Source organism: Rattus rattus, chromosome 1, assembly GCF_011064425.1.
Source record: "Rattus rattus isolate New Zealand chromosome 1, Rrattus_CSIRO_v1, whole genome shotgun sequence".
NCBI classification, from domain to species: Eukaryota; Metazoa; Chordata; class Mammalia; order Rodentia; family Muridae; genus Rattus; species Rattus rattus.
This window is the reverse complement of record NC_046154.1, coordinates 26,415,689-26,432,770: the sequence shown is the minus strand read 5'-3', so window position 1 is coordinate 26,432,770 and position 17,082 is coordinate 26,415,689. Positions and strand designations below refer to the sequence as shown.

The 17,082-nt window shown below is 53.9% G+C and overlaps 1 protein-coding gene across 1 annotated transcript in view; it reads right to left on the bottom strand.

The window, feature by feature from the left end:
- The window catches only part of Ptpru (protein tyrosine phosphatase receptor type U), a 74,097-nt gene extending 57,549 nt beyond the window's left edge, over window positions 1-16,548 (bottom strand). Inside the window, 2 exon segments of the mRNA XM_032896923.1 lie at window positions 2,221-2,352; window positions 16,366-16,548. Coding sequence (XP_032752814.1) covers window positions 2,221-2,352; window positions 16,366-16,438 — 205 coding nt within the window. The 5' untranslated portion in view covers window positions 16,439-16,548.
- Between the last annotated feature and the right edge of the window lie 534 nt (window positions 16,549-17,082).

Genomic DNA, 17,082 nt, shown 5'->3' with positions numbered 1-17,082 from the left:
AGCAGCCACTGGGTGCTGCCTCCTCCCAGACTTGGCTGACAGCACATTCAGAGCCTGCTCAGGAGGGCTCCCCAGAGACTCAGTAAAGGAATCTCTTTCATCTCCGTGAGCCTGGAGCTCTGGGAAGGTGGCTGCTGCCTGTGTCCTGCAGGGGTAGCAAAGGACAGCCCTATCCTCACTGGGACCCTAAAAGGGACACACCCTAGCCAGACACTTGTTAGCCAGCTCCTGTGGACTCTTCTCTCCCCTAAGGTAGCTCCCTCTTCCAGTGTGACACCTTCTTGCCTCCTCCTCTGTCCCCTGCAGCCCTCCCTGCTCTGACATGCACCCCTCCACCCCCATCCCCAGGGCTCTCTTTTCTCCCCCTGGCTCTCCTCTGAGTCCCTGTCCACCTGGACTTCCCCCTAGACTGACTATCCACCAAGCTCACCCCTCCCCTTAGACCTAGCTCTTCCCGGAGTCACCAAGGAAGAAGAGGTGAAGACCACAGCTCTGGAAAACATGAATTTATGACAGATTCTTTTACCTGAGCGCCTACTAAGACCTGGAATGAATGGCTGGGTCTGAGGGTGCACAGAGGTCACACAGAGACAATGCAGGGTGGGTACCTTTATGCATCCCCCTCAGACAAGCCAAACAGCGATGCCTCTAAAACATATACGAGGATGGAGGACCTTGAAGAAACACACCCAGAGTGACACAGAGGGACAGTGACCAGAGAGGTGGGGAAGGCCACAGTGGAAGTCAAGTCTGCTTCCAGAGTCCAGCCAGAGCCAGTCAGCGCCAGACAGCGCCAACCAGCCCCAAGGGATCCCTCACCTAAAGCTACTAGTCCTCCCACCACTAAGAACCGCTACTTCCCTGGCCTACACTTGCCAGCAGATGCCATGTTGGCTATGCTGGGAGTTGAACAGCCAAGGCCCTGGGTCACCTCTATAACAGGACACAGGAGGGAGACTCTGGCTCTCTGTTCTGACGTTGCCTCAGTCTATCCTACAATACTTCAACAGTAAGAAACCTGCTCATTTGGCCTCCATCTCTCTTATCCTTTTTCCTTTTAAAAATACATATATGATCGTTTGTATATGCTCGGCTCAAGGAGTGGCACTATTAGGAGGTGTGGCCTTGTTGGAATAGGTGTGTCACTGTGAGCGTGGGCTTTAAGACCATCATCCTCGCTGCCTGGAAGTCAATATTCTGCTAGCCGCCTTCAGATGAAGGTGTAGAGCTCTCAGCTCTGCCTGCACCAGGCCTGCCTGGATGCTGCCATGTTCCCGCCTTGATGATAATGGACTGAACCTCTGAACCTGTAAGCCAGCCCCAATTAAATGTTGTCCTTATAAGAGTTGCTTTAGTCATGGTGTCTGTTCACAGCAGTAAAACCCTAACTAAGACAACATATGTTTTTAAATTTTATATATTTGGGTGTTTTGCCTACATGTTTGTGTACCAAATATGTGCAATTCCTTAAGAAGCTGGGAGAAGGCACTGGATTCCCTGGAACTGGAGCTGGTTGTGAGCTGCCATGTAGTACTGGGACTTGAACCCAGGTCCTCTGAAAAAGCAGCTAGTGCTTATAACCACTGAGCCACCTCTTCAGCCTTCTTTTCCTTTTTCTTCCAGTTTAATTTTGGGGTAGTATCTCACCAAGTAGCCCAGGCTAGCCTCAAACATGTGATCTTCCTGCTTCACATCTATTCTGGTAATTTTTAGTTGATTCTGTACCCAGTAAGGAGGGCCACTAGTGGCCAGGCACTCTCAAAGTGTCCTCAACAATGGCGTCTATACAACTGACACCCTGTGTGCCACCTCTGTACCCTGTCCTATGGGCCACTGTTCTGCCATTTCACAATCAAAACAACAAAGATTCAGAGAAGTTGAGCAGCTTATTGGAGGTCACTGAGCAGGTAAGATGGTGGGCCAGGATTTGAACCCACGTCTTCATGATTCTGGAATGAGTGCTCTCAAGGCCATCATTTGAGTAGGAGACCAGTACTAGAATCTACACTTAGCCTCCAGACTCCCAGTCTAGTGCTGAAGCGTACACCATTAAGTCGAAGTTGGGAAGGGTCCAGAGTTCCCAAGAAGAGGGCAGAGGTATGTCCAGAGACCCCATGTCATCTCTCCTAGGTATCAAGTCCCAGAAAGAGCAGGAGACCCTGAGAAAGAGCTAGAGAAGAACTGGAAGGAGAGAATAATACTGATGGACAGTAGGCTCACCATGGGGCAGGTCTGCAGGGGTCCGGGTGCCAGGGTGGATCCGTACTTGCTCCCACTGGAAGTCATCATACTGAGCCTGGCTGAACTCGCAGGGCACAACCGGGTCACTCGCCTCCTCGAAGGTGCAGCCAGCTGTGAGGATAGGGCCTGGTTGGTTACGCTCAGGCAAGGCCACTGACCATGAGGATCCCAACACAAGGCTTCAGGTCCCCCCGCTGTCCCCTCCTTCTGTTCAGGCTACACTCTTCCCTCCAACTAACAAAGTTCTCCTACCCTCCTGCACCCTAACACCCTCCCCTCATTGTCCCTTACCAATACCAAGACTTTGCATTGGCTTGTCCCCATCACTTCCCAGGATACCCCATCACATCCCAGGATACCCCATCACATCCCAGGATACCCCATCACTTCCCAGAATCCCCCATCACATCCCAGGATACCCCATCACTTCCCAGGATCCCCCATCACATCGTAGGATACCCCATCACTTCCCAGAATCCCCCATCACATCCCAGGATACCCCGTCACATCCCAGGATACCTCATTACATCCCAGGATACCCCATCACTTCCCAGGATACCCCATCACTTCCCAGGATACTCCATCACTTCCCAGGATATCCCATCACATCTTAGGATACCCCATCACTTCCCAGGATTCCCAACAGCTCAACTATCCATCAGGGCTCTCCTTAAAAACAACCATCATTCGTGTTGCATCATACAGCCTCAAGCCAGCCTCCAAGGTCAGCACTAGATTTGTCCCATTTTACTGGCCTGTAAAATGGAGGTCCAGCATAGCCTGATGCTAAGCACCAAATGCAGAATGTCGCTTTCTGTGTCCAGTAACAATGAGAGAGACACCAAAGGAATTCACTCAGCCGTGGCCCAAAGTCAATCAACTTAGATCTCTGTCCCCAGGGATGTGACACAGGGAGGTCCTTTGTGGGTTGAGCCCATGTTTGACGGGAGGATGTTAATTCTGGTGACTGGAGATCAAGAATAGTAATCTGAACTTGGTAGAGGAGGTGACAGGATCTGAGAAACGAAGGCCTTTGCCCTCGGCACAATACAATAGTAGCTCAGTGGTGGACACTGAAGATGTGGGACAGACGTGGGACAGACTTTGGGATTCAGTCTTGGCTTTGCTGTTTGCCATCCCTAACAAAGAGGCATGATACTGGTTCCCCCTGGATGAGGAAAAGAAACCAGATTTGAACCCATGCCCTACCAAAGCTCACACTCCCTAGAAATATGAGAAGGACAGACAGAAGGAGCTGCTCCTGGGTCTTAAGAAGAAGAGGGCAGGACAGTTGTAAGCCAGCAGGTGAGTGGCAGTCAGGGCAGACAAGTGCCTTCCCTTTGAGGACTGACTGTGTGCGTTACACCTGTTTGCATGTTTCCACCGGCCCTGTAAGATGACACATGAAAGCACACAGGCAGAATTAGGCATGACTGAGCTCCTCACCGTTGGGGCCTCTCAACTCTTTAAACCCCTCCAGAGAATCGGAAACAATCAGATGTGTGTGTCAGCCCACACCAGGCAGACAGGGTAGTGAGGGAATTGGTGCAGGGAACCCCACAGTGCTTTGTGTCTCTTTGTCTGAAAAGCTCCAGTCAGCGCTGTGCCCTGAGGCATGAGGTAAGTGAGTTTTAATGTCATCTTTGTTGGAAGGGCCCCAGCTCACCCTTTGCAAAAAGCAAAGGGTGGCACAGAAAGAAAGGGTGGCCAGAGTGTGGTCTTCCAGGTGAGGGAGGTGCTTACTTCCTGTCCATGGAGGTCCCAGCCAATCACAGGGACAGACTATAGAAAAAAGGAAGATTTAGATCTCTGGCTGGAGTCAGGCCCCTTTAGTTCCCACACAAAGGCAAAGTAGTTGCCCCAGGCATCTCCTCCAGGCCCCTGTCAGGCCTGAGGTAACCAGCCCTGTGGTTTCTTCCCAACAATCCTGAGCCAGGCACAAGACCAGACAGGCCTCCCATCCTATCCAGAGCTTACTGACCTCAGACTAACAGCCGAACTGGGGTCTCTACTAGAACAACTCAACCTCCTGACCACAATTACATGATCCCCCCAGGTGACTGACCTTAGCCAGAGTGGCTCCCCGTTGACTGTGCCTGGCCACAGTGATTCCAGTCTTATCCATATTCCCTAAATGTCAGGCAAATGTCAGTGGCCTCCAGACTCACTGACTCCTGCCCTCCACCAGATGCCCTCTCTATATGACCAGTCAGGATGACCTCTTAGCCAGAGTGACCATTCTCACTAATCCATAGTCAGCCCTGGGGCCAGGCCCAGTTCAACTTCATCTCTTAGAGAACATCTCCCAAAGGGAGCCCCATCTCACTCTCACCCCCACCCCCACCCCAGCTCTCCCAGAGATAGGAACAGCCAGTTCCTCCTGCCAGGGCTTCAGCACCACCACAAAGGGGGCGCAAATCACCACCCCCGCCTGCCCTGACTACCTACCTTGCCCAACCAGCGTTTACAAAGTGACATTGTTATTGCTGTCAAAATAATGGATTAGAAATGACCAGGGGCCACACGGCTGGTGTGAGCAGAGGACACAATTAAAATCACCTGTCTATCCAATGAAAGTAGACACAAAATAAGATTCCGATTTAGTTTCACACTCAAGGCTGATCTCCCCAGACAATGTGATGCACAATGATGGGTGATGGGCACCCTGAGAGGCACAAGAATGATTAAGGGCTGGGAGGCAGGATGGGGTGGAGTTCAGTCATAGAGGAACTTTGCCCAGCATGCGTGAAGCCCTAGGTTTGATTCCCCCACTTGGGGAAGGGGTTCAGGGAGAAAAAGAAAGATCTTGCTTTGGGCAGCTTCCTAACCTGAGCCAAGGTGGGAAAACGGAAGCTGAGAAGGATGAAGGTTAAAGGTAGGAAACGGGTTGTCAGCACAGGGAGGTGGTCTAATCTGAAGGAAGTGAAGGGAGGAAGAAGGGAAACCTGGTTTGTCCCCAGCAAAGGGGTTGACTGACATGATGGGAAACAGGAGACTGAGGCCAGTTCCTAAAAGACCTTGGATGCCAGGGTGAGGAGTTGAACTGGGGCGCCACAGGAGGTGCTGAAGCAAAGAATGCCTGGATTCTGACGGTCAAGCAGGTGGCTTTTCCAGAGCACAACAAGGTCAGGAGGGAACTGGGCACCAAGCTAGGACATGCTGTGGCTCCTGGTGGAGCCTGGGGTCAGAAACTGTAGTAAAGGGGGACGGCGGGGGCCCTGAGCCAGCATCCTGGATACAAACAGTATGCACGTGAGTCATGTGTGTGCCCATGCCCGTGTGCACACACACACTTTCCCCAGACCAATTCTAGTTCTGAGGCACTAAGTTAGGCAGGAGACAAGGCCCCTCTCTGGGTACCTCATCTCTGCAGCGCGCTCTCAGGGAGGGTGGGTTGAATCAATACGGGACCCCAATGCTCCCCGGGCTCCAGCTCCAACTTGCCCAGCAACATTCCTCTGCTAATCTCCCCAATCTGGCCAGGCGGTTGCCTGAGCAACCGTCAACCACAATTTGGGAAGAAGGGGGACGGCTTATCCACATCCGGCAGGCTCGAGGCTGGATGATGTCAGGGACCAGCAACCTCTAGAGAAGCCTGGGAGGGGTCCCCCCAGGGAGGTCTTACCTCCCCACCCCGTGTGGTGTGTGTGTGTGTGTGTGTGTGTGTGTGTGTGTGTGTGTGTGTGTGTGTGTTTGTGACCATTTGACAGGACAACTGGAAGATCAGAGAATCTATATCTTAGTTCTGCTGTGCTCCTGGGTCCCTTCATGACTTATCATGGGACCTGCCTTCTCTGACCACAGTCAGGATGATCTCTCATGACTATTAGACAGCGTGACCCCTTCTCACTGATCTCTGGTCACCCTTAGCCCTGGGTCTCTAGACCAGGCCCCATTCAGCTCCTCAGTGAAGTAGGAACAGGGGCTATGCCTCTGATTTCCGTTGCGTGTGGTGGGCCCCTCTGATCCCAGGCTCAGAGAAGGAGGGGTAGGCATGAGGATCAGGTTGGGGGTCTTCCTTGGCACCATAAAGGAGTTGCAGGTGAGGCTAGGCTCCATGAAACCCTATCTCCAATAAACCAACAGTAATAGTACGAGTAATAACATCAAATGGAGTATCCTGGGGGAAAGCGAGCATTCTAGGGTGGGCACGAGCCTGGGGGAGGTGGGTATTTGTATAGGGCAGGAAGAGTGTGCGTGGGGGGTGTGTGCACGAGGGGTGTATGTGTGCATGTGTGTGTGTGTGAGAGAGAGAGAGAGAGAGGGAGAGATGTGCGTGTGTGTGTGTGTGTGTGTGTGTGTGTGTGTGTGTGTGTGTGTGTGTGTGTGTTGCATCAGCCTGTCTGTCCTCTTCTAGCCAGGGCAGACAAAAGATATGGTCTGGGCCTACCGTACCTGCAGCCATATGTTTTCCGAAGACCTTGAGTAAACAGAGCTTGTTTGCGATGAGATTTTTATTCTCTCTGTTTTGTCAACAAAATGTCCAGTTCCCAGGGGTAGCCCCAGAAGAAACAAAACTTCTCCAGGCAGATTGTAAATAGACAAGCGGACCTCACACTGCCAGGCACAACCCAACCCTAGCCTAGGGACCCCGTATACAAACCCAACAATGCCAGTCTATTTCACGATTCCTCGCTCTTGTAGGTCACTGAATTCGACCCTGGGCATGCTTGCCCAACTCAGCCCTGTCCCAGATGGTCTGCCTAACTCTGGCTGCATAGCAGGCCTCCTTAGCTCTTACCTCCCTTCCTAAAGTCAGGGACTACTCTTAGGCCTTTGAAGCCCATCCCCAAGCGCTGTATATAACAGTTGGCCAACTCTGCCCAGACTTAGTAACACCAAGATCCTAGCTGGCCAAGCATCCACAGCTGCACTAAGTTCAAGGATGTGACTATAGCCTAGAATTCCATAGCATATAGTATAAACTCTATACTATATACTACAGACTACAGACTACATATAGTATACGGTATAGAATAGAGTATAGTATGATATAGTATAGTATAATATAGTATAGTATAGACGTCTAAATGGAGGTCTGGCATTCGGAGCCGACTACCAGAACCCTGAGTAACTGGCAGGAAGCACAGTATGGCTGGCAGCAAAACACCTATAAAACCACACAGAGTTCCGCAAGCAACAAGACCACCAAGGGCTGGCCACAGGCAAAGCTGAAACCACCTAAGAAGCCAACACAGAGCCTGGAAGAGCCAACCTCCTGTTATCTTCATTGAGTATGGAAGGAAGCCATCTGCAACTGAGGAACTCGCAGCAAATCCTTTCCCCATCTCTAGGGCCACCACAGACCATGAATTTCAGAGTTGACGAGAGTGCTGCCAAATTGTCGGTCCAGGGCTGGACCCCGGAGATAAGGGGAGGGTCTCACTGTGCAGAAGTACAGTGGGAAGAACACACAGATCCCCTGCCCTACACCACAGCCAGATAAAGACACTGTGGGCTAAAGCAGTTCAGGTGTGTGACAGGCTCCATGCAGAGGGAGGGCCATGTGCCACCATGTAGTGTGGGCTAGAGATACAGAGTGCAACAGACAGAATCCTGTAACTCTGTGCAAGGCTGCAGAGCACACACAGCACGTGCACACGTGAAGGCACGCGCGCACGCGCGCGCGCGCGCGCGCACACACACACACACACAGCACTTACATCTGCTAGGCATAGTAGAGCTGGTCAGGGCTGTGCAGTGTGAATGGAACCACATTCATCTTGGGTATATATCGCCATGTGGGACTGTGGCAGAGTGGAGGGTGTGGTAGGCTCAAGCCTTTCTTCTGCTCCTGTCACCAGCATAGGACCTGGTACAGAACAGGAGCCTCCTCATAGAAAGGGTCAGTCCACCATAGGCAGGCAGCCGGTGCAGGGATACAGGAAGGAAAGGATGGAGCCGCATGGAAAGTGCATGGCAGGACAGCTGCAGGACGGAGGTTCTGATCCGCAGGCTGCAGAGCCAAGCACGGGAATGGCAATCTAGTCCTGAACAGAAACTGAACGTAGCCTTTGGGAGGCGGGTGTGTGCAGACTCCAGGGATGGCTGAGCGGTGGCACAAAACCAAAGCGCCGTGATGACAGTGATGACGCCCCGTGGCACAGTGGATTCAGTTCAAGGACTCTGGGTCTGGAAACTCAGTGGAGTTCTCACAACCTGGCTGGAAGCCATTTCCTCTCAATGGAACCATCCCCTTTTGGAGGGAGTGGGGAGAGGGGACAGTCACACAACTTAGAGGGCTTTGAAGAGCTTGGGAAGTTCCAGGATTCAAGAGACCTTCTCCAAGGTTATGTAAGCAGTAACAGCTCCTGGAGAGAGAAGGCTCTCTCCCGCAAGCTGCCAGGGGTGAGGCTCTCAAGAGTCATTCCCCATGCAGGGGTGGGCTTTTCCTAAATGCGGTTGCTTTTGAACTACCAGTGTTTCTGCAAGGAACCAACCCCGTTAAACTCCACGCAGCAACCTAGACTTGGACGGAATCCTGTCTTTGGTCTGTGAACAGTGTTAATTCACGTCTCCCCAGGAAAAGTCACACAACGCAACCCTACAGAGAACAGGTGCAGGTTGACTCTCTGGGTGGCGGGTCCTGTGCTGGTCAGAGGCAATGCAAACCTCAAACTGTCCCCAAGACCAGCAAAGAGTCCCCAAGTATGTGCAGTATGAAGCAGAAATGTGCTGCCTTGAGGACACACAGAATTGTGGCCCTCCTGGTGCTAGCCACAGAAAACTGGACACCTCCATTGTGATACACTCAGTGGAGAAGCTGAGCTAACACAGGGACAGCTGTGGTGCGGGGTGGCGGCTGAGCCGTTAGACGCAATCCAGTGAGGTAGAGTGAAGGGGAGAGACAATGAGGCGATGTATACTGTGTTCCTGAAACGAGATGGCAGCATGTAGAGGAGCTGTGCCTAGAAATGAGAGGATCTGAATGGCCAGGGCCATGCAGATGCCCACTGCAAACAATGGGCACACCAGGTGCCAACGTACAGTATAAGGGCAGTAGGCCATGTGTTGGGAGTGAGCTGCCCCGTGAGGTACTTTGCCCAAAGCCCAGGTGAGTCTACATGCCTGATGAGACAGACTGCTCTTAAGGTAAACGTGCAGAGAGAGTAGTTCTAGAAAGCCATGCTCTCAGGCCTGGTGCCATGGGAGGCATCTCCACCCAGACACGCAGAAGGGGCTTCAATCCTGATGTAACCCTGGTATCCAGCAGAGCGGGTTTCATACATGGCAAGCAGCTGCAGGACGGAGGTTCTGATCAGCAGGATGCTGCAGAAGTGGGAGTATGCGGAAACTCCAGAGAAACCCCATATCACTGTGGCCCAGCATCCCTAAGTCACAGAGCATCGCAACAGCAGTCGCCACAGCATAGGCTGAGTCACAGAGAAGTACAAGGGACACCAGGTCCAGAAACCCCCAGACAGCACTCGCCCGGAGCAACCAGGCCAGAGATACAGTGCCTCTGGCTACTGTGCGACAGACGTAGGTACATTTCGAAGGTGCCATGGGAGGCACAGTAGAAGTCTCTGGGGGTCATACTGGCGGGGAGTCCGTGGCTGAGTCTGCCACGCTGAACTGCCTGTGAGACAGGGGCCAATCCGGCTTCCACTATCCTGTGGGCCTCTGTCCACCATCATTCTCCCCATCCTCCAACATCTTTCAGAGATTCAAGGGCGCAGGACGAAGGCACTGCCGCTCACCTGACCGCAGGACAAGGCAGTAAGGAACTCAGCACACTCCCCAGGCCTTCCTCTCTGACAAGGCCTTTGTACTGGCAGGCAGACAATGGGCTTGGATTCTACTGAAAATCGTTCGGACAATTACAGTGCATCACCTGGCCCCCAGCCCAGTGTAGGGCAGTATGAGGCAGGACAGGAGAGACAGAGGGAGGGCCTATTAGATTAGAACCTGGTACAACATGTGGGGTGAACAGAAGGCAGATGGCGGGGGGAGGATCGTCCCCAACAAGCCTGGATCCTCCCTCAAAACCACCATCACCTTTCACCAGGCCTGGACTTCATCAGAGCCAAGAGCGATCTTTTCCAAGCCCACAGGAGGCCTGCAAACACTCACGCACACATATTTAAGAATAATCCACACTCCCGTGGCACTCGCTATGCACCAGGATATGTTCTAGATTAAATATGTCCAAATATAAAACGCATCCCATCATCCTGGGCACTGTGGGACATCTCCATCCTCATCTCCCAAGTAGGATCACTCCAAGACCCAGAGAGGTCATTATCCACCCAGATGTCACACAGCTAGAAACACTGGAACTGGGATAAGAACTCAGATGTTGTGGTCTTGAAGCCTGTGTTCCAACCCCGCATAACACTCTAGGCCAAAACACGCATTTACTTACACACATGTCCTCAACCAGAAGGATCCGCACGCATGAACAAACACACACGCCCATTCTGAACAACATGCATCCCACTCTTTCAGGTTTCTGCCCCCTCTCAGTTGTCATCAGTCTCCCTGGCTACCTTTCATCTGCCTACTGGGTATCCCCCAGCTGCCCCTCAACCTAGTCATTCCTCCGACACCACCTATCTCATGGCAGCTGTCCCAAGCTCACATATATCACCATCATGGCTACCCCCAGACCCCCGTCGCACCCTCAGCTCCAGACCTGCCCCTCTAGCCTGATTGAGGTCCTCCTTACAGGTATCCCCAAGCCCACTTCCCACTATTCCATTCCAATCCTTTCTCTAGCTTCTCCTTCAAACCTCAACAATGACCCACACCCACCCCAAGTGCCTTTCTCTTCTCCCCTTTGGGTCCAGGTCTAAGTCTTGAGCTCTATGTGGTAGAAATCTATTCAAGATCCCCCCAGGGGTCAACACGGGCACAGCATTTTCAGAGGTGGCCGCCTCAGGGGGGCCCCACCACTTAGAAAGGCAGCTTATGGTCATCGTGCCAGCCTTAGGAGAACTGTCCACCCGCTGCCACATTCAGTGGGTGGGAACAGGGCAGCTTTACTGTGCCGGTGACAGCAGGAGCGGAGCGTCTCAGCAAACGGCACTGAATGGGAACAGGTAGAGAGCAAGAGGGCAAGGCAGGCTCTGGATTATAAAGCAGATGGGTAGGGGTGGAGTTAAGGGACAAATGACACATTGGAAGCTGATTCCTAGAGAATGGGCTAATGGGCTACCTGGGCTGCCATGTGACAGCCTTACAAAGGGCACTTGGGTCCCAAGGCAGAGGAGAAGCTACTGGAACAGGTAGGATGTAATGAAGAGTGTTGGGGGCCGGGGAGCATGGGGCAGCTGCAAAGCACATGTCTGCCCACACCAGCTCCACTCTCTGCAGAGCCCAGGCCGCACTAAAGCTCCGTAGGCTTTGTCTCTTTAGACCAGTGCTTCTCAACCTTCCGAACGCTGCGACGACCCTTTCCTACAGTTCCTCGTGTCGTGTCCCCAACCCTAAAATTATATCCACTGCCACTTCAGAACCGTAATTTCCCTACCGTTGTGAATCACAATATAAATATCTAATATGCAGGATATCTGATAGGGGGTCGAGACCCACAGGTTGAGAACCGCTCCTTTAGACGGTCCCCAGAACATTCTACAAGTGTGGGAATGTCCTCTACTGAGGGACAACGACTAGCAATGTGTAACAGTTGATGTCTCAAAACTTGGCGACTGCAACCGATGGACTAAATTAGTATTTTAATTAATCGTACCTAATTTAAATGGAATTTACATGTGAGTAACAGGCCCCCACTGCAAAGAAAGAGCATTGCTATCACTGGGGAAGGCTCTGTTGCTTAGGGTGGTCTGGACTGATGGCTATGGGCCCACAGAACCTGGAGGCGCCAGCCTATAGACCCACTGGACTATCCTCTGCACCCCAAGATTCTCATACCCTAGGAGAGGTGCACCCGCTCTGAGGCACAGAGAAGCTAGCCACCCAGACAACTCTACCATCCCAGGAATGAAGTGCTGGGGGCTCCCCATACATCATAGTAACTGTTTCTCCCCAACTCCAAGCTCAGATCTAGCCACACCAAGCTCACCAGGCAACTCGACACCCTGACAGGCCATGCATACACAGACTCGGTGCCCCTGCCCTGCATTTTACACACATGTCTAAACACACACGCATGTCCCGCCTGCTCTGGCTGCCTAGGCCACGGGAAAACACCTGTATACCTCTCTGTCTGTCTCTCCAGCTCAGGGACAGACCCTCAGGATCCAAGAGGGAGACTGTGGTCTCCTCTACCTAGCCCAAGATCTGCAACTGAGGATTGGAGGAATGTCCACCTAACATGGGCCCTCCTCCCTTCTCCCTCCTCCCTCCTCCCTCCTCCCTCCTCCCTTCTCCCGATGTTCAGACTAACGGTTGAGACTCCAAGCCTCACCAACGGTTGTCCTGATCACAGTAGGCTGAAACTCTCTGGATTGGACAAGCTGAGCCAGCTGCTAGGGGTGGGGCCAGGGCAGGGAGGGGGGCAGCAGCAGTCTGTGGGGGAGGGGCCCTTCTGCAAGAGCCCTCCTCTCCCTTCAGTCTCTGCCAGACTCAACCTCTTTAACTCACAGCTCCCAGATGACGCTTTCTGGACTCGGCCTTTTCACAACATAACACCATCCACCGGCAGAATCTTCCAGATTCTTACCGAGGGAAACAAAAAAACAAAAAATCTCTTCCTTCCCTTCTGCCTTCAATGGAGTCATTGCGCCCCCATCTGGCATCTCCAGCCCTGAATTTGACCTGCTTGACTCCATTCATTCATTCATTTTTTTTTTTTTTCAATACGAAAAGTTGTCCTGACTAGCATGGAATTCACCGTGCAACTCAGGATGACCTCAAACTTGCAATCAATCCCCTTGCCTCAGCGTCTCCCCTCTCCCAGGGCTTGGATTACAGCACTGAACTGTATCACCCAGTTTCACTCATTCTAGTACGCCACAGCCATTTACTTGGACTAAAAGGCTCAGTCAGACCTTGTGCCTGGTGCATTTGAAGGTACATGGTGACTTTCCTCACAGAGCTCCTGATCTTGTAAGGGTGGCAGGACCAAGAGACTGTAATTATAACATAATATAAAAACCTAATCAACTTCTCCCTTCCCTCTCCTGGGCCCAAACAGAGAAAAATCAAGAAAGGCTTCAATGAAGAAGTGATATCTAAGCTGAGAAACAAACTAGGGGCTCACAATGGAAACTGTGGAATCACAGATAGAAAGCAGTTTGTGCACGGTGCAGAGAAGAGATCATGGGTAGTGGGTACTTAGGGGCTACTGGTAGATAAGGCTAGCCAGATCATAGGATCCCAGAACAATATGAGGTGGACCAGGCAGAGACTAGAACACTGATGGGGCTGAGAAGGAAAGACTTTAACTGTGAAAGTAACGGGGAGCTTTGATGAGAATTGGAAGAGGGGTTTAAAACATGCATTTTAGGAAGAACCCTGACACTGTGGAAGGAAGAGGCTACTGTCTTTCTGTAAGTGGACGACGGCTGAGGAGGGAGAAAAAGGAAAGATGGAGGAGACATAGGTTACTTCAAGACACAAAGGGAAGGCACAAAGCTCCTGTCACTCTGGCTGACCTAGCTGGTACCACAAGCCCAGTTAGGGCCAGCCTGGAGGATAGCAGCATGCCCCCAGCTAACAGGGTACAGTCCTGGACCTCTGATGCCACTGGACAGAAGCAGGAGGCAGCCTGGCAGTGTGACCTAGGATCCAGGCCAGCCTCCTGGCTTCCTGCCTAGCCTCCCTTGTCAGCCCCAGAGAGAAGGCCGCCCTGACAAGCCCTCTTTGCCTAACCTGAAACCACAGGGCACCTCTCCCTCATTCCTGATGCCCACAATTCCAGCAACCAAAAAGATAGATTGAGCCAGAGCACAGTGGGATAATTACTGCCAGGTGTGCTCGGCACAGAGACACCCTACGCAGACCCCCACTGGGTGACTAAGGAGGTAGGCCGGGAACTGGATCCACTCCCTAGACTGAAGACAGAGGGCTGCCACCTCCCTTCTGCCCAGAGCTTCTGAATCGATCTCTAATCGTAAGAGCTTCAAAGGTGCCAGGAGCTTGAGAGGTAAAGAGACTTACCCAAGGTCACACACAGCAAGTAGCAGAGACAGAATTTGAGTCCATGTTGCCCCTGGCTTCAAGTTAGCCCCTAGGGCTTTACCACACCCCCTCCAACCCATCTTCTCTGATTCCCAGATAGGGGACTTAACCTTCTACCAAGTAATACGCGATCATTATTAAGATCATGAAGCCAACGGAGAAACTGAGGCTCAGGAATGAGAATAACCTGCAGTAGGTCTCACTCTCAAACGTTGATCCTGACAGTCCACTACTGTGGTGATTGAGGCTCTCACGTGTATTCTCCAATCAAGGTGATGGGGTGGGGAGTGCAAAGGGTTCGATCTCAAAGTGGGGGAAGGTGGGAGGGGTTGAGAAAGGTCTAAGAGGCAGATACCAGGAGGTCAAAACTGAAGCTGAGCCAGGCAAGGCCAGGACAGCTCACGAGACGGCCCAGCGGGGGCGGGGCCGTGAACTAGATCCCGGAGGCTCGCTGTCTGGGGCAGGCGGCCTGGAGTCTCTCTCCCGGCGGCCCAAGGCAGCAGCGCGTGTCTCGGCTCTGCTTCCACCCGGGGCGGCTCCCAGCTACCCCACGCCGGGTGGCGGGAGCCAGGGGAGGAGGAAACCCTGGAAAAGAGCGGGCGCACGCCCGCTGGAGGGGATGAGGCCTGAGGTCCAGGCCTCAGGAAAGGATGGTGGACCACGCACACACACAAGCACACGGACACTCCGTCAACAGAGCACACGATGCGATGCACTCGCGGACGCACAGACACAGGCACTGGACACACATTCAGACATACGAATGCACACACACCCTTCATAGGACACCAGGCTCCAAAGCCCACTCAGGCACACGATCACACCGCAGGCCGAGGGGGAGCCCCACGCACACATTTACACGCGCACACACACGTCCGCACGCGCGCGCCCGGCTGGCCGGGAGGCCTCACAAAGTTGCAAAGCAGACGCAGGCAGCGTCCCCAGGGACCGCGGCGTCCCCAACGCCTCTGGCGAGCTACGATGGGGACGCTGTCCCGCGGCCTCCAGCCAGGCCTTGCGGGGGGCCCGACGCCGCAGCCCCGCCCGCAACCGGGTGCGCCCCACTGCCCTCCCCACCCGGGCGCCCCGCGGCCCTGGCGCCGCCTGGGATCAGCCGCCAGCCAGCGCCGCTTGGAACTTGCGAAACAACAAACCGCCCGAAATGTCGGAGTCGGCGGCTACAGCCGCGTCTCTCCCCCTTCCTTCCCTCGCCAGCCGCAGGGCCGCCCCAGCCTCGGAGGGATGCCACCGCGACAACTTGTTCCGGCCCGGTGCGCCACGCACACGCGCGCGCTATCACACACACACACACACACACACACACACACACACACACACCCTCGGTTCCCTGCCACACTCGACCACGGCCCAGGAGCACCCCAAGCTCGCAGCGTCCCTAGCCACGTAACCATAGCTCACCGACACACTCACATCCACTCTAAACACGCTCCCCCACACGCATTCCCCGCATCTCTGACATTCACTCGGACCCATACAGCACCGTACACCCCAAACACTCCCACAGGGTCACTCGTGGGCACAGCGCACAGATACACAGGTTCCAACCCGGTTCCCACGACTGCACACGCACACACACTATACACACGTTCCGGGGCCCACACTGGGGCAGGATCCACAGAGCCCTCACAGCACACGCATAAACAAACACGCGGGTTTTCAAATGCACCAGCACCAGCACTCCCGCCTGGGGAATACAAAACAGCCTACAAATGCAACACAGTATCAAACGCAACTCTAGCCAAGCCACAGAAACTCAGACCCACAACCCACTTGGCAGCGTGGACAAGCATGAGCCAGCGCACACCCGGTGCCCCACGCAGGCGACACACCAGCACACTCGCATCCGCGGTACACACTCAACCTCAGCTTGCACACAAACTACAGACACAGAGGCCACAGACACTCATGCGACCACAGACAGCATGCGACCGAACGTCCCGCACTCCAACACCCGCGACCAGCCATCTCCGGCCCCTCGGGCACTCGCGGGATAAGCTTGGAGGGACCGCGCGCGCTTACCTGCGGGAGTCTCGGTCTCGGGCGCGCAGAACTGGAAGGTGAGCGCCAGGACCAGAGCCTGAGCTCGGGCCATGGCTGGGGCGCCGCCGCCTGGGTCCTGGAGACCCGTAGCTGGGGGGGCGACGCCTCCGGAGCCGAAGCCGGAGCCCAAGGCGAGCGGGAGCGGTAGCGGAGCAGCGCCGCGCGGAGCGGGACTGGCGCCCAGTCCAGAGCGGGAGCCCGAACGAGCGGGGCGCTGACGTCAGGCCCCCGGGTGCGAGTTCTGCGGTCTCGAGGCGTCCCCTGCTGGCGGTGTCGCGCGCTGCGGCCGGGGTCCCTGGGCCCGCTGGCCCCGGCGCGCCCATCCCCCACTCTCGCACCGCTGGTGCCCGTAGTTAGATCGACGTTCTCAGCGCATTCGTTGCCCACGGCTGAGACTGTAGCCCAGGGACACTTGGCTCCTCTGTTCCCTCGGTTTCTTAAGTTCTTCCTACCATGACTGCTCTGAATACACATTCACAGCTCCCTCCAAAGACACAACACTCACACTTCATCTACCAAAACGTTGGGCCTTTGGACTGTTGCCCTTTACTTTCAGTAATATGAAATGCACCTCTCTCACTAACGCTGGTGCCTCGTACGGTAGCCTCCGGCTACTCAGAACAAGTAAATCTGAACTCCAAGGTTTTGCACAACCACCAAAAATAGTTGTCAGCGACTACATAAGACCAAGGGCCA